Source organism: Nycticebus coucang, chromosome 2 (genome assembly GCF_027406575.1).
Source record: "Nycticebus coucang isolate mNycCou1 chromosome 2, mNycCou1.pri, whole genome shotgun sequence".
Lineage (NCBI taxonomy): Eukaryota > Metazoa > Chordata > Mammalia > Primates > Lorisidae > Nycticebus > Nycticebus coucang.
The window spans coordinates 44,599,708-44,624,883 of NC_069781.1; the positions used below are offsets into that span (position 1 = coordinate 44,599,708).

The window sequence follows — 25,176 nt, forward strand, 5'->3', positions numbered from 1 at the left end:
CAACAGCAGGTGCGGATACCCACCCCCCCAACTCACTCAATCAGGCCACCTCCTTTTCTACAACCTCAGCCAATGGCTAGAGGTGGGGGTCTGCTCCCCCCGGCTCCCTCCTGCTCCCCTCCTGTTGGTGCTGAACTTATCCTGTCCCCTCTTGTGGAGGAGGAGGTGGGGGCCTATGCATAGGTGGGGTCCTTTCCCCTGAGCACAAAGGCTTGTCCCTAGATCAGGTGGGAATGTGGTAGCCCAAAAAGAGACAAGTCTTGAATCCTGAGCCCAGGCACAGCTTCTAGATCCTATGCCACTTTGGGTGGGGGTACTGAGAGCTTAGAGGAGAGGCAGGTCTGAATTCCAAGAGGAGGGAAAATAGAAAGAACCAGAGATGAGAGATTCAGAGAAACATACCATAGGGGCAGGAGCCTGCCTGCCCATGGCCAGCAGGCCCCAGCTCAGGAGCTGGCCCCTGACCTGGGCCCGCCCCCTCCCTGGTGGGGGGCTTGCTGGGCCAGCTGCCAGGGGCCAGGCCTCCCTCCTCAGCCTGGTCTCCCCAGCCCCCATCCTCTGGACTGCTCGGGCCTCTGCCCCCGCCCCCACCGCCCACGCTGTCCAAGCTGCCTAGGTCTGGTGGGATCTGGGGGCCGCTGGGCCTCAGCCCCTCCTCCTCCTTCTGGAGCTTCCCGCCTGCCCTGTCTCTCCCAGGCTCCCCCTCTGCCGGTGCTGTTCTTCCCTGCCCACCATGTCCTTACCCTGTCCCTGCTCTGTCTCGTTTTCTTTCCCATCTTCAAGTATATGTGTCTCTCTTCCTTGCTTCAACCTAATTCCTCTGCAGGTCTGAGGCTTCTAGAGTTCCCCAGGCATTTGAATCAGTTAGTCCATACTGTGTCCTCTGTTCTTGACCTCATTTCTGGAGATGGACCCTCTAGGGCTTCTGTGGGGAGAGGTGAAAGAGGTGTGGCTCCAGGACAAAGGTGCCTTTCCCCCTCACACTGTGGGATTCAGGGGTTGTGGGGATTAGTGGGGTAGGCAAGTAGAAGCTGTGGGGAGTCACCTTCACCCTGCACTGGACCAGATGCCTTCCATCAGATGAATGTTCCTGACCCCACCTAATCCCTGAAAATGGGGAGAGGGGAGTTCAGCCAGTGATCTGCTTTGGATCTCAGTTCCTACCTTGGAGATGGAATGGTAACCTTGTTTTCAGGACACTTGCTTTCAGGCCTCCCTGCCTATTCATTGTCCAAACCAGACTAAGCCTACCTGGCCTTTAGCATACCCACGCCAACCCACACTTTGAAGTTCAGAACACACCATTGCAGATCAGCAGAAATACACAATTATATCTGAGACTCAGTCAGTGGTGCTAACCCTCCCATCCACCACCACCTGACTGGCAGGGATTCCCTGGGTTGGTATAGATAGGGGTTTTCTAAAACTTATATCTCCCTCTCCCAGCTTTTTCTCTCAGCTGGGCAGGGAGTGAGGGTTCAGGCACGGGGCAACTATGATAACTGGGGCTAGCAAGAGGGTTCTTGGATCCTGGAGCCAAAGCCAGACTTCAAAACTGGGTAAGCGAGGTTCCTGACCTGAAGCTTGTTACATTGTCAGTGTTACTGAGGGTGACTGTCAGCCTCCAAGGGTGCCAGTATTACTGTGGTCAAGTATTGTCCTGTGTGACTGTTACTGAGACTGTCTACATCCCTGTGTCACTGTGTTGATGTCACCATCATTGTTCCTTTGTGTGACAGTATCATTGCGTCTTTGATTCTGAGGTTACTGTCACTGTCACTGGGTCAGTGTCAACAGGTGTCATTGCCCTGTTTGTTGGTATCACTGTATGTGACTGTCACTCACAACATTATTGTCATTGTGGTAATGTCAACATCCCTATGTGTTGTTGTCAACAGTGCAACTATGTCATTTTCACTGGGTATTGTTATCAGTGTACAGTGGTGTCTTTATGTCACAGTGGGACAGTGGCACTAAGTTGGGGCCTCAGAATTTGACTCTTAATGTGTAGTGTGTGTGTGTGTATGTGTAACCATGACACTAGGATACTAAAAAAACTGCTGGGACCCTTCTGCTGACAGGGGTTCAGGGGATGCTGGGTGCTGGGCTCTAGTCTTGCTAATGAGGAACCCTTTGTTCCTTACTCATGCTGAGGCTGACCTCTTCCAGAGGCCTTCAGGGAGCATGTGCCAGTGTGGACCTCCATAGAGACCCTGCCAGGGTCTCTGTTATTCTCTCTGGATTTTTCTTTCAGATCTATCCCAGAACCATAGGGTGTGGACTTGGAAAATTCCTGGGAAATATACTCTTTGCCCTGGGATGGGTGGCCTGGGGTGAGCCAGGGCAGGGTAGAGGTGTGGCATGGATGCCTCTGGCCTCAGCCTCCCCATCTGGGGAGTGGGCCCAGCTGGGATTCTGAGGAAAGGGGGAAGTGAAACTGGCTTGGGTTTTTTTGGATCTGTAGGGGCAGGGGCAGTCGCAATGATGGGGTTTTAGTCCACCCTTATTCCCTGAGGACTAGGCCCCTAGATCCCAGTGAGAATCCCCCAGCCTGAGGAACACCCTGCTCCTGGCTCAGATGGCACACCACCATCCCATCCTCCTTCATGCTAGAGGAGCTGGTTGGCTCCTAGCACAGACATCCATAGAGACCTTGCCAGGGTCTCTGTTGTTCTCTTTGGATCTGCCTCTCCCTCTGCTCTGCCCACCTCCCCTGTGCCCCATCTTTCTCCCTGCATCTCTTCTGTTTCTTCCTATCTCCATCTCTCCTTGTTCATCTGGGTGTTCACTCAGGGCTTTTCCTCTCTCCCTCTCTCTTGTTTCCCCTCCCTGGGTCTGTTCCTCTTCTGGGTACCCCCAACCCTGTAGCATCTGTTTTGGTACCCCACCCCCACTCTCTGCAGCACTCTCAGCAGTGCCCGTCTCTCGTGGCTGCAGCCCCGTTGGCCCAGGGCCCGGCCCTTACAGTAACTCATCGGGCTGATGGAGGCGACTTTGATGAAGAAGCCATCCCTCCCCCTGTGGGGGCCTGAGTCTGTGTATGTGTATGTGTGTGCGCCCATGCCTGCGTGTATGCATGCACATGTGCATGTGTGTGCCTCCCCATACATGCCTATGTGTGTGTGGGCTTGTGCTTGTGTGGACTAGGAAGGAGCTGAGGGCAGAGGCCACCCGTTCCTCTTCTTTCTTGGATGCTCCCATCCTGCGTCAGCAACCTCATTCCACTCTGCTTGCTCCTTGCCTGCCATACCTGGTTCCTGTTCCCATGTGGTGGGAACAGGACCTGGCACTGAGGTGGAGGATCTTCCTGGCTGTGAGGAGAAAGGCATGGGCAGATGGCAGAGACAGTGGGGGAGGGACTGAGGGCCACTGGCAAGGGCCGAGTTGGGGAACCAGGTAGGCCTCCAGGCTATCTCTCTTTCTCCTCCACAGCTCTGAATTCAGACAGTTCTAGGTTCATTTCCTGACTCCACTACTTGCTGGCTGTGTGACTTTGGCCATTGTCTTAACCTCAAAGACCTGAGGAGTAGCTCAGAATGGGGCAGTGGCTTTGGGTCAGATGGAACCAGTAGCTAAGGTCCCGGGAGTCACTGATGTGGGAAGGGTAGCCACATGGGACATAGAGAGATTACCTATGCTAGGGAGGGACATTAAAAGTAGCCATGGCTGGGAGAAAAAGCAAGTTCAGACAAGGGGACTTTCCTGGGGAGGGTAAAGTGTAGCAAGGGTCAAGCAGGACCCCCTCCTGTAAAGGAGCCCCAGGAAGTCCCTCCAACGGCTGCAGGCTGATACAACCACTTGTGTCGCTTCCTCTGTGGCTAGGACGGCCCTGCCTGTAGCAGTGTCTCGGCACATTCTCTGGGTGTCTCTGGCAGTATATCTAACGGTGTCTCTGGCTGTGTCTCTGGCAATGTTTTCAGTGGTGTGGACACTTCCTGACTGAGCATCTGGCTATAGCTCTGGCTCTTTTCTCTAGCTGTTTTGCTGGGTGTATGCCTGTTTGTGTCTATCAGTTTCTCTGGTATTTCTCTGCTTGTGTGTCAGACAGTTTCTCTGGCACCGTTTCTGACAGTGTCTGTAGCTCTCTGGTATGGCGCTGATAGGTTCTCTGCCTGTGCTTCTCACTTTTCCTTCAGCAGTATTTCTCCTTGGGTCTGGCTAAGTCTTTTATAGTGTTTCTGGTGAGGCTTTGATTGTGTTAGTTGTTCTCTGACCATTTCTCTGGCTGATTATCTGATTAAACCTACATATTTCTCTGGCTTTGTCTGGTGGTCCCTCTAACAGACTCTAGTCTGTCTCCCACTATGTGTGGAGAAACCTGTTAGGTTACTTTGGGTGGTGTCTCTGGCCAGTGTCTGCGGTGTGGCTGTCTGGATCTCTGACAGTAGCCTTGGTTGAGTGTCAGCAGTGTCCCTGTGTCTTCTGTGTGTTTGATAGTCCCTCTCCTTGTTTAGACTGAGGGGTTTTTTGTCACACTTGGGGCCTGGTCTGCAGGAAACTAAGGTAGAGGCGGGAGCTGTTAGACCCAGCCCAGAAGCAGAACACGAGGTGGTGGTGGGGCCCTGTATCCACCTTGGCTGCTGGGGGCATATCCGGAGCATACTTTGTGTATTCACATGGGTGCATATAAACATTGATGCACATCTGCTGGGCTGGGAGGCCCAGGCTCCTGGGGACACATAGCCAGGTTGGAGATGGACTGGGTCCTTGACAAGAACTGACATATGCAAACTCCTCATTTTTTGTTGGTCATTGGTATATAGTTAAACAAAGCCACATCTGACCTGGGTCATGTGCCACTGCCCTGGTACTCTGCTGCTCTGAGTTTCCCAGAGCCCACTGGCAAGGTTCATAGCAGAGGGGAATAGTGATAAAGGACAGATCTAAAGGGTTCCTGAGCATCCAGGTTTAGGCTCTCTCCCCAGGAATATGGCAAGAGGTCTTCTTGGAGCTGGGGTGGTAGCTCATTACTAGCACTCTGGGAGACTGAGGCAGGTGGATTGCTTGAGTTCAAGACCAGCCTGAGCAAAAAGCAAGACCCCGTCTCTACTAAAAATAGAAAAACTAAGGCAAGAAGATTCCCTGAGCCCAAGAGTTGGAGGTTGCTGTGAGCTATGACACCACAGTATTTAACCAAGAACAGTTTGAGACTCTGTCTCAAAAAATAATAATATTAATAATAATTTGTAGAGGTACATACCTCTAATTAAGTTAAAACATTACCCTTTCAGTTGGTGATGTTTACAGCTAATTAGCCAACTTCACTAGTAAAGTTTTTTTTTTTTTTTTTTTTAGAAAAATGGCCCTGGCATTACCAATGTTCTATAACTTATCTGCGGTTGACTACATTCTGCAGCCAGCAGTCATATCGAACAACAAACCACTGTAGGTTGCCTTCTACCATCTTAGCAAACCTTTGCCTAGAGATGCCAATAATGTTGCTTTCTATTGCTTAAAAGAGGATCCTGAGCCCCATTAAGAAGGGTATTTAGGGTCAAGGTGCTCTGGCCCTAGGGATGGGATTTCTCAGTCCTGCCTAAGAACAGGGGGCTCCCTGGGATGTTCCTGCCTGGGCTCATGCTGCCCCTCCCCTACCCATTTCTCCCAACAGATGGCTGCTCCTGTCCCGTGGGCCTGCTGTGCTCTGCTTGCTGCTGCTGCTGCAGTTGTCTACGCCCAGAGACATAGTCCACAGGGTGAGTGCTTGGGGGAGCTGCCACTCTCAGAGCTGGACATGAACCTTCTTTGGCCTAGGTGCATAATGACACTGCCCAAGAGTCGCACACTGGCATTGCCACATATGAACACCCAGAGGGACATGTCACGTGACACCGATATGTAGAATAACCCACGATGTCTCATAGGCAGGGTCCTCTACACTTACACATGGTGTTTCTGGCTTGACTACCATACAGGCAGTGAGATAAAAGTTGGATGGGGCAGGCTAGGGCAGGACATGTGTATAGTTTCTGGGTGAAAGGGGATCTTCTTCTAGAGATTTGGGGGGTACAGTTGGAGTCAATGACAGCAGTCAGTGGGCATGACTGCTGGTCACCTTCTATCCTCAGCTTTATCCTAGAGGGAAGATGTGGATGGAGATTGTGGATGAAAAACAAGATGAAGGGATAGGCAAGGTGACAAGTGGGAGAGAGCTGATACACTAAGGTTACTCAGCTGGAATGGCTGGAGGTAGGAGGGATTGCTCAGGGCTGGGCCATGGGCAGCCTCCCTGTCTTCCCTCTACCTATTTTTCCAGTGAAAATCAAGAACTCCACCACACAGAGGACAGGAAACTGTACCCCTGCTGGCCTCTTAACTTGACCACTAGTCCCTCTACTGGCCATAATAGTATAAGGTCTGAACTCAAAACCTGCCTCAGAGGGCAGCACCTGTGGCTCAGTGGGTAGGCGCTGGCCCCATATACCAAGGGTGGCAGGTTCGAACCCGGCTGCGGCCAAACTGCAACAAAAAAATAGCCGGGCGTTGTGGCAGGGACCTGTAGTCCCAGCTACTCAGGAGGCTGAGGCAAGAGAATTACCTAAACCTAGGAGTTGGAGGTTGCTGTGAGTTGTGACAACACAGCATTCTACCAAGGGTGATAAAGTGAGACTCTGTCTCTATTGAAAAAAAAAAAAAAAAACCTGCCTCAGATGAGGCTCCCTAAGCTCCCCACTTGGATGGGTCCTGCCCCCTCCCACCTCTGCCAGATTAGGGAGAGGCAGAAAGGGTGGGGCAGTTCCAAGGACCAGGCATGAAGTAGGCCCCGATGGCTGAGTTCTGCCACCCTCAAGGCTATGAGTTTAAGGAGGGTGGTGGATCAAGGCTTCTGTTGCCTCTTTATCAGACCAGCACTGGGATCCAGAGAGAGCCTGGCCTGCAGCATGGCTGCCAAGTGGACCTGCCTAGGGCCTACAAGTGGACTCTACCATTTTGTACAAAGCTTTACCTTGTGTGACCAAGGCTAAGGGCCTGAGCGTAAGGCTGCATCTCTGAGAGTATATGAGATTGTTTTTATGTGGGTGAAAGCATGTCCTTGTTAGGATGCATTTTTCTGTGTGCTTTATCCGCTGACAGGGTGAGTGCTTGGGGGACCTTCCTGCTGACCCTCTCTCAGAGCTGGACATGAATCTTCTTTGGCATAGCTGCATACTGACACTGCCCAAGAGTCGCACACTGGCATTGCTACATATGAACACCCAGAGGGACATATCATGTGACTCTGATATGTAGAGTAACCCATGATGTCTCATAGGCAGGATCCTCTACAGTTACACACTGATGGTGTTTCTGGCTTGACTACCATACAGGCAGTGGGATGAGAGTTGGGTAGGGCTATGCCTCATGTGTGACATTGTCTATATGTGACTGCCCTTTGTGGGGTTTATCCTTGTGTTTGAGGTTGTACTCCTGTGTAATAATACCTTTCTGTTTCTCTTTGTGAGTTTATGTCCCTGTTAAACAAACTCTGTCTGTGTGAGACTATGTCCCCATATGTAACTATGCTCCTGGGTGGTGGTGCCCTTCTTGTGCATGCCTGTGGTATCATAGCAGGTGTTAACATTCCTGAAGTGAGATAGTGTCCCTGTGTGACTGTGAACCCATGTGTGACTATGACCTTGTAGACAACTATCCTGTGTATCCTCCTTTTTTGTGGGTGACTGTCTTGGTTCCTGTGTGTATGGCAATGTTGCTTAGGATGCTCAGCGGGACTGTTTCTGGCATGTGATCCCCAAATGAGCCTGTGTATGCAGGTGTGAGGGAGTCTTCAGCTCTGTCCCTCTTGTTCTCTGTGTCCATGACCTCATCCTGTCTCTGTCTCTCATCCTGGCTTCTAACAACCTTTTCACAGCTGATTCCTTTGGAGCATTTGTCACCGCGTCAGAGCCAAGAACCCCATCCTCCCCCTGCTGCTTGATTTAATTTCTGAAATGGACAGCACATCAGTAGGGGCACCCACAGGGTGAGAGGAGAGCTGTCCAGAGACAAAGGATTAAATCATTGCCATCTTTGGAGCTGTTGCATGGCTGTGTGTATTGGTATTGTTGTGTTACTGTAGCAGTTGTGACACTCGGTGCTTGTCATGCCATTTTGCCCCCTCCACCTCTTCATTATGGCCTGTAGTTGTCTTCTGTCATTGTGTTGTCATTTTTTTGTTCCTGCCCTGCCCTTCCGTCTTTGATTTGTCAATTGTTGTCAAGTTGTATTTCCATTTTTTTGTGTGTGAAGCAGACAAGGTGTGGTGGGGAAGTGTTACCTCATTGTAATTGTATTTGTTGTGTTGTTGGGTCACTGTGTCCTCATCTTGAGACTTTCCCTGCTCCCCAGTATTAAAGGGCCATGCTGGGTCCATGTTAGTACTGAGCTGCTTTTGGTCAGTATTGATGTGTTGCCGCTGAGACCACGATGGCCACACCCCCTCCCCAACGGTCAGTTTTCAGCCTCCTTCTCAGGCAGCTGGATGCAAAGTTTCTACTGGGGGGGTGCAGAGAGAGGGGCTTGGCATGTTTCCTGGAAGCTCCAGGTTTTTGGAAGGAAGGCTGGAGGGGGGCTCAGAGTCTGGAGCTGGTGGTTGGGGAGGGGGGCTCAATGACTTGAGTCTTGGACACTGGGCCTCTGGTCAGGGGGAGGCCCCCATTCAGTCTCTGGTCCAGCCTCACAGCTGTGGCCTCCAAGGCCCCCAGCCACCGCCCTTCCGCCCGTTCATCCTCTATTTGGCTGGTCCCAAGCCCCACAGACAAGTGGTCAGGACTGGCTGGGTTTCCTGCTTCCTTCTCCTGACAGGGACAGAGAGGCTCAGAGAGGGGCAGGACAGAGAAAGGGAGCAAGGGAGAAAGAGCAAGACACAGAGACACAGAGGGACCCTGGCACTGGGAGGGAGGATGACAGGGGCAGCAGACTAGGACAGATGTTCCAGCACAGAGAAAAGCAGTACTGGGGAGGGGACTGCATGGACAGGGGGAAATCTGGTGGTCCCAAGGAGGATCCCTTCTTCCCCTGCAGTCCTGGTGGTGTTAACAAGTCTAATTAAGAGGCCACTGGCCCAACTTAATTGGCTCGTTAACAGGAATTGCTTCTGAAAATCCCCCAACTCAGCGGGGTTGCTCTCTGGAAGGAAGATGTAAGCGAGTGTTAACAAGGATCCCATAGCCCCCCAACTGCTCCCCCTCCCCTTCCCTTCATCCCTCCCACCCTCATTCCACAGATCTGGCCAGGTCCAGGGAAGTAGGATGAGAGGGGGTGTCCTGGGAGTCCCATCTCCCTGCCTCTGTGTGCCTGCTTCTTTGCTGCTGTCTGCAGATCTGCCTCTTCAACCTTCTCTGTCCCACTCACCTCCCCACCTTGCATTGCCTCCCAACAGGTGCTCTCTTCTCCCCTTCCATCTCCAGTCTCTTGGGCTCAGTCCATCATGCCTGGGTTGCTGAGGCCAGGGCTGCTGGGTTTGCTTTTGGCTCTGACAGGTCCCTCATGGGGGCAAGAGAGGAATGGTCAGAGTGCTCACTCAGTCCCAACAGCACTGCCCTCCCCTCTGCCTCCACAAGCTAGCACTAAGCAGCTCCTGCCTCACAAAGTTGACAGCTGTCAGGGGTTCCCTAGGGTTCATTCCTGTCCATTCTCTCTTCCTCTGCTGTTGCCCAAGCCTGGATTGCTGGAAGTGGGGTGGGTAATGGGGTTTGGGCAGTATCAGGGAGAGGGAGAGAGGTGGGGGAGAGAAATAGATAGGGAGAGATAGAGAAAGGAGTGGGCCTTCAGAGCTGCTTTGCCTGGATAATGGATGGCAGCACCTGGGGCCAGGCCTATTGGTGGCAAGAGGTTAGGGTCATGGGGGTCAGGAAAATGTTTGAAGTAACCCAGGGACTGGAGGTGAATTGGGTTTTCATTGAGAACTGACCCCTCCTAGCACTATACAAACTCTGTGTCTCACACACACAGCCCCATACGTGTACATGCATACAAATTTGGAGACACATCCCTGCACACTTGCACAGCCACAGAGGAGTTTTGAACATGCTTCATCGCCTTACAGCATTCACACAGCCAGACTTGGAACTTCTCACCATCACCCCTGCATCTTCACAGGCATCTTCATCTGTTCATATTCACCTGGGAGTGCTGGGCAGGGCTGTGACCTGTAACTTTTGCCCTGTGCCCTCCCTATCCCCTACAGAGGCACCCCATGTGCAGTATGAGCGTCTGGGCTCAGATGTGACACTGCCATGTGGGACAGCAAACTGGGATGCAGCCGTGACATGGCGTGTAAATGGGACAGACTTGGCCCCTGACCTGATCAATGGCTCTCAGCTTGTGCTCCGGGGCCTGGAACTGGGCCACAGTGGCCTCTATGCCTGCTTCCACCGTGACTCCTGGCACCTTCGCCACCAAGTCCTGCTACATGTGGGCTGTAAGTATTGCTCTGACCCCTTGTCTGATCTCCTCCCTTTCTCGAGGCCCAGACCCCTAGCCTAGGTCAAGTCCCTTTCCTGTTAGAGGGCCGGGAGAGGGACAGGCTGCAGCCTGATCCTTGCCCTCTGATTCTGTCCTGGCCTGCTCTTCTGACCTCCTTGCTCAGGCTCACCCTCTGAATCCAGAGGCCTGGACATTTTGCCCAGGCATATCTGGTGGAGATCTTTGAGATCTGAAATCCTGTCCTAAATGACAAAATGGGCGGAGGAGAACTGGCAAGGCAGGTCCCTCTGGGGTCTGAGTGGAAGGGGACCCTAAAGTCACAGTTCTGAGCTATAGTGACCTCACTATAGCTCTCCCAGTGGCTAGCCAGAGAGCCTTAGGGAGGGAAATGGGATGTGTGGTTGTACAAATGCAGGCATGGGCACTCTGGGAGACCCCAAGGAAGGAGGGAGGCTTTCTGGAGCAGGGAGCACATGGAGACATTGAGGATTTGGAAGATACATTGAAACATCATTTCTGGCAGAGACCTGAGTGTGACCATAGGCCTCAGAAGGGCATGAAAAGGCCATTTGGGCTTGTATAAATGGGGTAGGGGGAGTGAGGGAGGGAACAGGGGCAGATCATGATCCTGGAAGCTGGGGAGTAAAACAGCTTGGGTCATATTCTTAAAAGATCACTGTCATTGCACTAAAGAGAGGCAGGTAGGGTGGGCAAAGCCAGGGTGGGAAGGGGGCTATTATGGGCATGGAGTTGGGGAAGTTGAGGGGGATGGTTGGACTTCCAGGAATTGGTGATCAGAGGTGGGAAGACCAGGAGGGTAGAGAGTGGGAGGAGTCAAGACACCTGGAGTTATTGATCCCTGCAACAGGGTGAAAGGAAGGACAGCGTGTTCTGTTTGAATAGTATCTTAATTTGGGTTTCCCTAGAATTAGGTCCCAAAATGAGAATTCATAAGTAAGTAGTTTATTTAGCAGGTGACAAAAACACAGTAAGGGACCCGAAAGGGGCACAGAAAAAGGAAGTTAAGTTAGCCAATAAAGAGTGAGTTATCCAGTTATTACCCCTTGGTGACTGGAGTCACCACGGAGGAAACTCTAGGTGCAGATGCAGAATGTGTACCTCACCTGCAGGATGAGGGAGCTGGGAGGTATATACAATAATTCCTGCCTATCATTGGTTGAGGGATTCTCTTAGGATTGAGGGTGGTACTTTAATTCCCCATCACTTTTGGCCTGATGCTGCCCAGCAGGCAAAACAGGCCTTGGTGGTCAAAGAAAGCTCTTAGCAAATAACTGCAGATGTTGACAGTGAGAAGTTGTATGGGCAAAGGATTTGTGGCTACCTGGACATCTGCTGCAGACATGTTGGGTTTGGATCCTTGGGGGACAACCAGGAGTTGATGGCTGGTAGCCAGTGGATCTGAGGAAGTTGGTGGGGATGGAGTATGTGTGTGTACAGCATTAAGGCCATGGTTGGAGGGTGGGGTGAGATCGCCAGGAAGGGATTGTGGAGTGAGGAAAGAAGTGAGCCCTGGACCAAACACAGTGGCTCACACCTGTAACCCTAGTACTCTAGGAGCCCGAGGCAGTTGGATTCCTTGAGCTTAGGAATTCAAGACCAGTCTGAGCAAGAGTGAGACTGAGACCTCGTCTCTAAAAAAAATTAGCAAGGCCTTGTTGTGGGTGCCTGTAGTCCCAGCTACTTGGGAGGCTGAGGCAAGAGAATTCTTGAGCCCAAGAGTTTGAGGTTGCTGTGAGCTATAATGCCATGGCACTCTACCAAGGGCAACATAGTGAGACTCTGTCTCAAAAAAAAAAAAAAAAAAAAAAAAATTGAGCCCTGAAGACCATCATTGTGAAAGGGATTGATGGAGAGAAATGAGCCACAAAAAAGAGATAAGAAGAAGCCAGCAGGAAGATAGAGGGAAAACAGGTGAGTGTAATTTGGAAAAGGAATTTGAAGTCAGAATGATGACATCATCAGTATTGCTGAGGGACAGGTGGGCAGACATGTGGATCTCAGCTAGAGGCATCCACCATTAGAATGAATACTCTGAACATAATTCAGTTTCTTTTCTCTGGAGCCAGAGAGTCAAGCTTTTTTGGCCTAATTCCATTTGGGTGTGATGCACCCTACTGCTCAGAGATTGTTTCTTTACTACCTGGAAACTACCTAGGAGATGCTTAAGGGATCTGGAAGCAGGCCCTTGCCTCATTGTTAGGAGACTGGTATGGACAACCATGTGAGAATGTGTTTCTCTGGGTCCTCCACAAAAATACTGACCCACAAGTGGGACTGAAAGAGGTAAGAAAATACTTTTGGTGGGAAAAGCCTTTTTTTTTTTTTAAAGGTGTTTAAACTAGAGAGATGGAATTTAAAGCCAAAAATTTCATTAATAATTACAAAGTGGAGTAACCCCTTTTGGCCAGCTTGAGAAATGCAGGACCAGCCTAACTAAATTCTCCCAGCCCGCTATGGGGTGCATCAGAAGTAGAGCCTAGTCCCAGGACCTTACATAGGGGAAAAGGCCACTTACTGAGTGCCATGAAAGAAGAATGAGCTCAACTTGGCACCCACACTCCTGTCTTTTCAGTTTGGATCCCAAAAGTACTCAGGATGGATAAGGCTGGCAGTGATTTGCCTTGGTGACCCTGGGCCCCCATTCCTGACAACTTGATCTTTGAGAGATCGTTGGAGAGGAATTGGGTCTTTTTGTTTTTCTTGAGACAGAGTCTTACTTTGTTGCCCTTGGTAGAGTGTCGTGGCATCATAGCTCACAGCAACCTCAAACTCTTGGGCTTAAGTGATCCTCTTGCCTCAGCCTCCTGAGTAGCTGGGACTACAGGTACCCACCACAACACCCAGCCAGTTTTTAGAGATGGGGTCTCAGTCTTGCTTAGGCTGGTCTGGAACTCCTGAGCTCAGGTAATCTACCCACCTTGGCCTCCCATATTGCTAGGATTACAGGCATGAGCCACTGCACCCGGCTGAGAATTGGGTCTTGAAGTAATGTCCATAGTTCATACCCATAGGACATACCCACAGCTGCCCTGATGTGACCAGACCCGAACCTTTTATATATAGTGCTCCCTACTCCCCAGCCCTGCCTGTTAGAGGAGGGCTGCCTGTGAATCAGCTATAGCACTAGTAACAGGTACTTATCTCCCACTGCCTTATTTCCTTCTAAAGACCTGGTTAGAGGAACAGGGGATATTAATCATGATCCTCTCTGTCACTTTATATTAGTAGCAAGAGACTGGGTTTGGTGACACCCAATACCAAATTATCCTTCTTGCCAGCTGTCAAGAGAAAAGGACAGAGTAACCCTTGATTTATGGGTCAGCCAAGCCAAAAATTATTTAATATTTATCTTAAACATGTGCGATTTTCATGTCTTTATTTCCAAGGGAACCTTATCATAACAATATTCTGCTAGAAGTCTCCTTAACGGCCTGATCCCTCAACTGCTTTCTCCTGATCCACCTTCCTGCTCTCAGGTGAATGCTGACAAACAGAGCTTTAAGGACTCTACTACCTGGGATGGTGAAAGGACTGCCCCCACATTAGGCAGCAGGATCACGGTGTTCCTTTCAGTTCATCCTTTTGTTTATAAGACACTGTTGATTCAGTATCATTCTGATTTTAAGGTAAAACAAGCCAGAGATTAAAATATCTTTAAATGGACAGTTCCTTGTCTGATTTTTTAAATTTTTTTGATTGGTCAGGACAGAAACTCTGAGCCTCCTGGCTCAGCACTACTTTTCTCTCGGCACTTTTTGGCTAAGAAGGAAGGAGTAGAGAGAGTGCTATGGTCAAAGAAGTCTGGGGAGAAATCAAGAGTGGGAGGTAGGAGGGGCATTTGGGAGTCCCGCAGTTGTGGCACTTCAAGGGGGTGCCACAAGATAAGATGGAGCCAGGCCACAGGCCTTGAATGCCAGGCAGGAGGAGGCCTGTGGGTGAAGTGTGAGCCGGGCTGGAGCAAAAGGGTCACCCCGCCCTGATCTGGTCTGGCCCAGGGTGTGGGCAGCCTGCCCCTCCTTCTCTCTGGGCCGGCGGGCAGGCCTCGTGCGTGCCGGGGGCTGCAGCCCAGGCGGGCTGGCGAGATGAGAGGAAAAACATGCGGTTTGGTGGGCTGGACATGGAAAAACAAGCCAATTAGGAAGAAAACAAACAAACCCTGGGCCAGCGGGGGCACATGCACGCATGCACACACACACACTGCCCCGTGTGGGATCCAGGGACATCCTGCCACAGGCTGACATAGTCACTTGAGTGTCTCAGGAGCCCCTACAAGGGGCAACTCAATGTCTGAGCATCTTGGAGCATGCCTGCATGCCCAGAGCCTGATATTGTCATACATGTGCCTGGGAGCTTTTGCTCACATGCTTCTTTTAACATGCTCTTACACGGTGTTTGTTTCAAAGGTATGAACAAGCTGGGAATTTGGGGCACCTTCCCACCCCCGCAGTTTGAAAATACATTCAGGTGTAGGCTCCATCACATACACAGTGTCTCATATATGAAGTCAGGTGGTAACTGTGTTCAGACATAATGTCACATTTATGCACACTCTCCCAGAGTATCTCGGCTACACAGCCTCACACACAGAGACAATCTCGAAATTGAACAACTTTGCTCTGAGTCACACATGAACAATCATCATCTAGTCCCACAGCTTCCAATCATATAGTTACACAACTGCCCAGAGTCCCACAGTTGCACACACAAAGCCTCTCAGAGTTACACACACAGCCTCACAGTTTCTTTAAAATAGCTTTTCCCCCAACTCACAACATACAACAGACATCCTGATCCCACACTGTCCCACAATCTGACAGCACCCCCACCTCCGCCCACCCAGCCCCTCAGCTGGGCTCCAGCTGCAGCAAGTCACTCCTTTTCTTCCTTTCCTTTGTTTTTCTTTCCTCCTTTTCCCTCTGAGAAACATGGTCCCTGTCAGGAAACCCAAGCTCTTTCCTGCTCAGGGCTCAGGGCCAGGCAGGAGTAGCCAGATGACAGACAAAGCCCCCATCCAGCCCCCCAGCCTCACCCCTCAACCCCACCCCCATGACCTGCCCAGTCAGAGAGAAGAACTGGTTTGAAGGGCTAGTCAGAGGTAGGGAACAGTCAGGGAAATGGAGCAGCCTGGTCAGTGTGGAGGCTGGCCCGGGGAAGGGGCCTGGAAGTCTAGTGCCATGGCCTGTTCTGCCCTCCAAAGAGTCCTAGGCAGCAGGGAGCTGACTCTGCAGACTTCAGTTCCCCCCCACACACACACCCTCACCCTGCCCAGTGCCCTTCTCCTTTGAAGCTGGGGGTAAGGGAGGGTGGTGGCGGGGGGGGGGGTGGAGGCTTCTCGGCCGACCTCAGAATGTCCTTTTCTCCTGGGGCAGCTGCCAAGTCTGGCCTCGCCAACAGGCCCCCAGAAGGCACTTCCTGTATCCTTGGCCACCCCCCACCCCACCCCCATGCAGAGCTTTACAGCCATGGGCAGATAGGGAAGGGACACTAAAGGCACACAGGACGAACATAAGACAGGCACAAGATGGGCATGAGGCCAGGAAGACTTCTCAGGGGAGGCAGGCAGCAGAGGGAGAAATGCAGTTTGCTTCTGTGGGATCTCAGCTAGGCTCTGGCTCCCTCCTGCCTCCTGGGGAGTGGAGCGTCACGGAATTGCCCACTCCACCTGTTACACTGAAGCTTTCCTAATGTCTTTCTGCCCCCTTTCCTCTTCTCTAAAGCCATATCTGGGTCCTGGACCTTCTGCCACAAGCCCCTCCACAGCATCACACATACTGGACACACTAGACATGGACATGCAATCACACAGAGTCACTCACAATCACGTGTACACTGTGGATGGAAGCCCACGGTTTCCCATGTGTCACCATGGCCACTCTACAAGCATAGACACACATTCCACTGTCCCTGGCTTATTGGGCTGCCCCCCTCCCATTTCCTGTCCACCTGTCAGGCAGGGGGCGGGGGCTGGGGGAGGCACAGGAGGGAGGTGTCAGTGTCCCTGGAGCCATAGTCGGACATTCCTTGCCTGGGTCAGATCACAGAAGCTGCCTCCTTCCAGGAACCTGAGCCGCCTGTCCTCACGCCTTACCCAATGCTTGAGGGTGGAACAGCTGGGCTAAGTGCTCACGGCAGCAAAAAGAGTGCGGTTAGACAGCAGAAAGGACTTCCCAAGTGTGCGTGTGTAGTCGCATGTGTAATCCCATCCTGGGGTTTAGTCCCATCTCTTCCTTGCTGTGTGACCCTAGGCCCTATCATCCTCTGGGCCTTTCTACTTCAGGGTACAGGCAGCTGCTGACCTTGTAAAGGACATCTTACAGGGTCTGTGATGGAGAAGCTCCGGGTGGGGCTGGAATGAGGTCCGCACGAAGGGAACAGTAGCTTCCTTTCAACAGGCACTGTGCACATGCACACACATAATCATAGGTAGACATGCACTCTGAGAGTCACAGATTCACACATCCACATAGATGCTCCTACATGTCACTGGTCACTTTTTCATGTTGCATGCTTGTAACATATAAGCAAAGAACTACACACATAGACACACATGAACAGTGCCCAGTGCTGTTGTTCCTAAGTAGCCACCAGGCCTGTCCTTGTGTTTCCCAGTCTCTACTGAGGGGAACCTCCCTTTTCCAAGAACTGCACCCTGATCACCCCAGCAACCGGAGGACCCATTCAGGACTCCCCTTGGTCTCTATTGCACAGTCTTCCTCTGGGAGTGGACACAGTGTGGCAGGTGGTGTCGGGCTGGGGCCGATTCTACCAGACATCACCTCCATCCTGTGATTGATGAGCTGAGGCCCACAGCCCTTGCTCCCCACAGTCCCTGCCTCCATTGAGCAGGTTGGGGGGGCTGCTACTCTGCACAGCCCTTGTTTTTCTTTAATTAAACATCTGGCTCTCTGTGGCCTGGGAAGCCTCAGACCCTCGCTGACAGCCCCCCCCCCACCTTTGGCATCAATGATAGGCTGAGGGGGGAGATCAGGGGCTCTGGGCCCACCTGTCCCCATGCTAGTGCAGGGGACTAGAGGCTTCCAGAATGCTCTGACCATGACATCCTCACCCCTAGTGCCGCCGCGGGAGCCTGTGCTCAGCTGCCGCTCCAACACTTACCCCAAGGGCTTCTACTGCAGCTGGCATCTGCCCACCCCCACCTACATTCCCAACACCTTCAATGTGACCGTGCTGTGAGTAGTTGCGCCTGTGACCCGGTTTCAGTTTTGACCTTTGACCTCTCCCCATCCCTTCACCATGCCTTCAGTCTAGACCCCAGACCAACCTTGGGTTTCACCTTCCCCCAACCTCTGCCTCATCTGACCCTTCATGTTTGTAATGGTACCTGGGCCTCACCCCTCTCTAGGCACGGCTCCAAAATAATGGTCTGTGAGAAGGACCCAGCCCTCAAGAACCGCTGCCACATCCGCTACATGCACCTGTTCTCCACCATCAAGTACAAGGTCTCCATAAGTGTCAGCAATGCCCTGGGCCACAATGCCACAGCTATCACCTTTGACGAGTTCACCATTGGTGCGTGTGTTGGTTTGGAGGAGGTACCTGCTGCATGCTCCAGTAGGAGTATGTACAAGGATGTGTGCCAGAGGTGTACACGAACATTGGTGGGGATGTTCAAATGCATGTACTTGTATACATGGTACAAACATGCCTGTGCATAGGTATATGTGCTATGTATATACATGTGCACATATATGCATGACATACACAAGCCTATGAACATGTAAGTGAATGTCCTTTACCTGCAGGGCTAAAAGACCTCTCCAGCACCTCTTCCCATTGTCTCTCTGGCTCCCAGAGCATGCAGCAGGGGGAAGGGGGGACAGGCTGGGCCAGACCCTTGTGCAGCTGCAGCCTCCATCTCCCCCCAAACGCTAATGGCTTCCTTACGTCCTGTGATGAATGAGGTGTCAGAACAAGAGACAGGACTGGGACAGATACCGCCCTTCCCGGCCCCCATCCCAGCCAGACCCTCTGCCTGCCCCTGCCCTGCTCCAGGCAGGCTTTGTCTGTTACTACCCCAGCCCATCTAGACCCCTCTGCCTGCCCCTGTCATCCTCCCAACACTGCATGGCTGGATCCCCAGCCAGACTATTTCTACATGAGCTGGGCTCTTCAATTCTCCCATCAGATCCCTCACTTACCTCCAAGCCAGATCTGCAACACCTGTGGCTCTCTTTTCACTTTGACTCACATCTTAGTTTGGAACTGGAAAAGTTAAGGTGAAAAACCAGCCTTGGGGGAGCATGTGATGCTGGAGCAGGAGAGGGTAATCCAGGTGCTGATGAGAGTGACAGTTGTAAGCCTAATCACATGGGGTTAGTTACTGGGATGTTGGTCAGGATGATGAAATGAAATATGGGATATTGATATCAAGAGCTGATAACAGAGACAGTAATAGTAGTCTTTGATGATGATAGTGATATCAGAGGTGGCAGAGATGGCCATTTATGGTGGTTGCCAAAATTGACAACAGAGAAGAGGATGGTGACCGTGATGATGACAATGGTTGGCATTATGAGAAGGTCAAGATGGTGGCTGGGATTGTTCACAGAGATTAGTGCAGTAATAAAGCTGTGTCTCCTAAACAGTGAAGCCTGATCCTCCAGAAAATGTGGTAGCCCGGCCAGTGCCCAGCAATCCTCGCCGGCTGGAGGTGACATGGCAGACCCCCTCGACCTGGCCTGACCCTGAGTCCTTCCCTCTCAAGTTCTTTCTGCGCTACCGACCTCTCATCCTGGACCAGTGGCAGCATGTGAGTGCCCCACCCCATTCTGTCAAGATCCTGGGTGCTTGAGTCAGGACCACGTGGCACGAGAAGCATTCATATCCCAGGTGGAAGCAGCTCCAGGGTGAGACCTGACAGCAGTCAGAGAAGCTTTCCAGGGGGAGAAGGGACAAGGTGGGCCTAGGAGAATGAATGGAGCTGAGGGAGGTATCCTTAGGTAGTGGGAACACATCTGCCTGTGGTTCCCCAGAGTAGTGGAGAGAACTGTTGGAAGAGATGTGGTGGGGTAGGCAGTGTTCCCTTTCCTTACCCCTGGCTTTCAGCCCTAACCAGGCATCTCCCTCTTTATACTCTAGCCCAGGCTTTGGGCTTGTGCTAAATTCAGTGGGCAGGAAAGTCCCTGTCCTCAAGGATTCACAGATGGGCTCAAGGGGATCAAACTTGGCCCAGGGTATGAATTTAGGCCATGACTATTATCAGGGCTCTAAAGTCAGACCTAGCTTAGGGGTCAGCTTAAGGTTATGGGTCAGAAGTTGGCCTGGGCTCGGAATGAAGCAGTGAAGGGTCACTATGGGGTCAGGCTGTGGTCTAGATGTTGATCAAACTATGAGAGAGAGCTCTGGGGAGCAGCCAATGGTTTGGGGCAGACTTGGGGTTCTCTCATGTTGATAGCCCTGGGCCCATAGCATTTTGGGCACTCTGTGATCCATAAAGTTTGTGGTCTAGGTCTAGGGCTGGGAGGGTACTTCGTGGGGCAACATAGGCTGGCTCCCCAGGGTCAACCTGTGCTCCCACAGCATCCACAGGCTCCACCTCCATCTGTTATGTCCTCCTCCCATCTGGCCTTTAAAGTGCGTAATTTGATTCCTGGGTGCCTATCCAGGTTGTGGGTCTGGCCCCCACAAAGGCTGCTCACACGCTCACATGTTCCCTGACAAGAGTCCGGAGTCCCTCCCGCCTGGCCAGCTGCCTGCGCCTAATGCATTGCTAATAACCAGGGTCTAGTTTCACAAGCCCCCCTCCCCCGCTAACGAGCTACAGGCAGCAGCCCTGCGCATCGCGGCGCACACGCCTTGCAGTGGACCTGGCACATTGCCCACCACACACACGGGACCATGCACACACACACGTGGCTCCCAGCAGGAACCATGCTCCATGTATGTGTGTGACTAACATGCTAAGACACGTACTGGCATGCACCATGGGCAGAACTGACCCCCACACTAACATGGGCAGAGCAAAGGGTGCAGGCTCTGTGACAAAAACTTGCGTGGCCTGTGGCACATTCTAGCCCTGTTCCATGTCTCGTTGTCTCTGGGGTTACCTAGATTTACAGCTCTTTTCAACTTTAGTTTTGTTCTGAACAGAATCTACTCTCCTCCATCCTTGATCTGGGCAGGTGTATGACTAGGTGCGGATGTAGAGGGGAGAGCACAGAAGAACATCACTTGGATTTTCAGGAGGAAAATACAAATCAGGAATTGCGAAAGAACGGGTACCAGGAAGTCTGTCAGGGCCATCTGAGCACAGACAAAGGGGAAGCAAGTACCCATGCTGGGTCCCTTGCAGCCCCTGCTCTGGCCCTAACTCAGCAGGGAGGCTTGGAGAGTTGTCTCACATCTGCTGCAGTAGACTGCGTGGAGGGCTTCCAGGCAGGCAAGGTGGATGTCAGCAAGTAGAGAGTTCCTGCCAATTGAGGAGCTCTTCTCTTAAGGAAGGAATTTAAGGGATTGGTGATAGTCTAGCAAGAAGTGTACAGGCCTAGGAGATTTGGCTACGACGGAACATTGAGCTCCGGGGCCACATTCCTAGAGGCTTGGTGCTCACCCTGAACCCACCAATGAGGTATGGAATGGAGAATCCTTGAAGGAGGGAGAAGGAACTGATGGAGCTAGGGAGCTACTCAGCCAGAGGTGATATTTGCAGAACAGAAGAGGACTGGGAGGCCAGAGGTGGAATTGGGACCCCAGCTTCAGGAGAGGGGGGTCTGGAGCCCACAGATATTTCAGTGCTGGGGATAGGATTTACTAGCTCGGGGTCTGGCCCCAAAATGTCTCTCACTGTGGTGACCTTTACCATCACCTCTCACATCAGGGCCATAGACTCAGCAGGAATTAGGGGAAGCTTCCTACTGTGCTCAAACCCACTGCATACATACAAATACACACACACACACAAGCATGTGTACGTGCCCATATACTTGCAACCTGCCAGGTCAAGTAGCCCAAATCCCAGTTTTCTTGGGGGAAGATTAGAACAGGGACCAAAAAAGCCCTGAAGCCAGACATGGCCCAGAGCGGCCCCTTCCTCCGCCCTTGCCGGCTGCCCCTGTTTATGAGGCGGCTTAATGAGGCAGCGGGTGCCGCTGAGATGAACCAGAGCCCAGCCTGGGCCTGGGAGGGGCGCCGGACAGGCAAGCTGGCCTAAAGGGTGGGGGAGACCAGCAGGGTGGGGCCAGCAGGGTGGGGGTGGGATGGGGGTGGAGGCAGTGAAGCCTCCAGGAGGAAATGGAGCAGCTGTCCTGCTCCTGCCACCCTAGGGGCTGTCCTCTACCCTTTTCTGCCTCAGGCAGGCCAATACCCACACTAAGGCTTTCCAGCTGGGCTGCAGGGTGCACTAAGCATCTGGGAACCCAGGCTCTGAGCTGGAACCCATGATAATGATAGTGCTGGCTGAAATGTTTGGTGCTTTCCACATGCCTTAGTTCTCATTATAACCCTAAGAGATAGATACTATTGTTAACACTATTTTATAGAGGAGAATGTCAAGGCACATGTAAGTTAAGTAAATTTGTCACCTATCTAGTAAGAGATGGAGCAGCCAGACTTTTAACTCAGGCAGCCTAGCTCTCTAAACTGCTTGTTTTTTTGTTTGGTTTTTGTTTCTGTTTTTTTAGAGATAGGGTCTCACTTTGTTGCCTGGGCATGAGGGCAGTATCACAATCATAGCTCACTGCCACATCAAACTCTTGGGCTCAGGTGACTCTCCTGCCTCAATTTCCCAGGTAGCTGGGACTGTGAAAGTACACCACCATGTCCCGCTAATTTTTCTGTTAAATATTTTTTATAGAGGACAGCGCAGGTGGCTCAAGGAGTAGGGCGCCGGTCCCATATGCTGGAGGTGACGGGTTCAAACCCAGCCCCGGCCAAAAACCACAAAAAAAAAAAAAAGAAAAAAAAATATTTTTTATAGAGATGGGGGGTCTCACTATGTTTCCTAGGTTGGTCTTGAACTCCTAACCTCAAGGAATCTTCTCACCTCTGCCTCTCACGGTGCTAGCATTACAGATGTGAGTCACCATACCTAGTCTCTAAACTGCTTCTTGATGGGAGGTGAGGGCACCATATCTCCATTCACTCTCACCCCATTACTCTCATCACTTCCAGACTGGGACTGAGGTTAAGACTCAGTCAGGTTTGGGCTTGTGAGAAAGTTGGGACAACAGTAGAGTCGTAGACACTAAGCACAGTCATCCTTCTTCTCCCCTGGGGGTGTTTCTAGCCTCCTTAAGGATTTCATTACTCTCTTTCAGAGCTGACTGCCTTCCCTTGAGGTCTCCTCCCTATGATGTCTTCTCATAGGAATATTCTCAATGTCCTCTCTCCCCTTAAGGGAGGTCCTCACTTCCTCCAAGGATGTGTTCATTCTCCATTCCTCAGAGGTGTTCTCACTTCCTCTGGGGGGTGCCTCACTCTCCTGACTCCCAGGGTATCCTTAACCCCCTCCATCCCATGGTCTGGCTGCAGGTAGAGCTGTCAGATGGCACAGCACACACCATCACAGATGCCTACGCTGGGAAGGAGTACATCATCCAGGTAGCAGCCAAGGACAATGAGATTGGGACGTGGAGCGACTGGAGTGTGGCTGCCCATGCCACACCCTGGACCGAGGAACCACGACACCTCACCACGGAGGCCCAGGCTGCGGGTGAGCCCACCCTCTGCCCCTGCATCCTTTGCTCTCAGTTGGCCTGCACTCTTGCCTGGCTCTACCTTGCTTCCTCCAACTCCTTTCAAGACTGGAGTCTCTGCTCTCAGGTTTCCACAGTCTCTGTGGCTATCACACTTCCAACTCTGGCTATTCCTGGTCCTTGCTATCTAGATATCCTTGGCAGGGGTCATTAGGTGGAAGGTCATCTGTGAGCCTTGGGAACTGCCTGATGGGGGAAGCAGAGCATGTTTGAGAGAGGAGATAGGGGCCATCCAATGGCCCTCAGTACAGTCTGACATAGGAAGCAGGAGCCATGTGCCTTATGAATGTCCAGATCTTGGTGGGACCCCAGCCCTGGCCCTGCCTGAGTTTCTTCCATGTTCCCCAGAGACCACGACCAGCACCACCAGCTCACTGGCACCCCCGCCCACCACGAAGATCTGTGACCCTGGGGAGCTGGGCAGCGGTGGAGGACCGACAGCAGCCTTCTTGATCAGTGTCCCTGTCACTTTGGCCCTAGCTGCCGCTGCCACCACTGCCAGCAGTCTCCTGATCTGGTAGGCCAAGTGAGGCTGGGTAGCAGAGGGGAGTCTGAGGGGACCCCTACTCTAGCCTCACCTCTCACAGGCCCCTGCCTGTCTCCCCAGAGCCCAGAATCCCATGAGGACACACCAGAGCACCTGCAGAGGAGCAGGAGGCCGGAGCTGAGCCTGCAGACCCCGGTTTCTATTTTGCACACGGGCAGGAGGACCTTTTGCATTCTCTTCAGACACAATTTATAGAAACCCCGGCAGGCCCGGGCCTGCTGTCCCTATTTCTGCCACACCAAGCCGGCCCTCTTTCTTCCTTCAGGGAAGGAGGACCTTGCAGCTGACCCACCCACCAAAGACCCCCCTCACTTTGCCCCCTTGGGCTGGACCCTCCAACGCCAGCGACTCCCAGGAGCCCTTGGGGGACTTGAGGGGAGCCTCTCACATTCAGTTTCTCCTCCTGTCCCAGCCTCCTGTCTGTCCCAGGGTCTCTGTTGCCACCATCAGATTATAAGCTCCTGATGCTGGGGGGGCCCAGCCATCCCCCTCCCCCCAGCGCTCACACTTTTCAGTCCCTCCACTTCTGCCCCTGTTTTGTATGGCCCTCCCCTGACCCTGCTCCTATGCCACAGTATTTAATGCCCTGTCAGTCCCTTCTAGTCTGACTCAATGGTAACTTGCTGTATTTGAATTTTTTATAGATGTATATACAGGGTCGGGGTGGGGGGTTCTCATTAAATGTCACCATTTCATGAGTCCTTGGAACAGACCACTTTGGGAAGATACTCTCTTCCAAGAAGTCCTCCCTTTCCAGGCCTCGTGGAGCAAAGAAATTATGGTTGGAGAAGATGGGAGAGACAGTTTGGCTTTCATGCAGATACATCTGACAATAATATTTTCTACTTCTTGGGGAATGGGGCTTCCTGGAGCATAGGGCTGTGGCCAGGGGCAAAGTTGTAGGAAATGAGAGGTTCCAGTGGAGTCTGGTCCCACACAGGGGCATCTAGTAAGTCCTGGAGGCTGCTGAAGTCCTAGCCAGGGCAGAGGCCTTTCAAGGGTCATCTCTGGAGGTGCCTTCCATGAGTGCCCAGGCCTGAACTAGAAGAGGGTGAGGAGGCCAGGCTTTATCCTTGGGGTGTATGTGTGTGTGTGATTCTCCACCATATAGGACACACAGTCCAGGGATGCTAGAAGGTTAGGCCTAGGGTTCAGCCAGGCCACAAAGTCTCAAAGCACAAAATATCCTAGGCCTGGGCCCAGTAGGGAGGCTGCCTGCAGGAGGTTGTTTGAAGTATGACTGGAGGTGGGATCTGTGTTTCAGGACTAGAATTAAAGAGTACCAAGTTTACCCTCAAGGTTAGGTTACAACCAGGACTCATTGTGGAGTTGGAGAGGAGTGGGCTTTGGTTTTATAGGGTGGCCAGTCTTTGGTCACCTGCCCATGCTCTTACAGTCCCCAAAATTGGGGATCCTGTGTCCCTATGATTTCTTAAAGGAGAGGCCCCCTGGCTGCCCCAGCTTGCTCAGGTCTAGCCCCTGTTATAGAAG

General features: G+C 52.1%; 1 protein-coding gene across 9 annotated transcripts in view; it reads left to right on the forward strand.

Annotated features, from left to right (window-relative positions):
* The window catches only part of CNTFR (ciliary neurotrophic factor receptor), a 40,702-nt gene extending 16,319 nt beyond the window's left edge, over positions 1-24,383 (forward strand). For 6 of the 9 annotated variants that reach the window (XM_053570181.1, XM_053570205.1, XM_053570151.1 and 3 more), the window contains 7 exons: positions 5,612-5,696; positions 10,166-10,399; positions 17,498-17,615; positions 17,789-17,955; positions 19,032-19,195; positions 22,915-23,095; positions 23,487-23,659. In XM_053570181.1, coding sequence (XP_053426156.1) covers positions 5,612-5,696; positions 10,166-10,399; positions 17,498-17,615; positions 17,789-17,955; positions 19,032-19,195; positions 22,915-23,095; positions 23,487-23,659 — 1,122 coding nt within the window. Of the gene's footprint in view, positions 1-5,295; positions 5,386-5,611; positions 5,697-10,165; positions 10,400-17,497; positions 17,616-17,788; positions 17,956-19,031; positions 19,196-22,914; positions 23,096-23,486; positions 23,660-23,745 lie in introns of those variants that run through there. The other 3 variants (XM_053570213.1, XM_053570221.1, XM_053570191.1) reach the window with 2 other exon arrangements.
* The last annotated feature ends 793 nt before the right edge of the window (positions 24,384-25,176 follow it).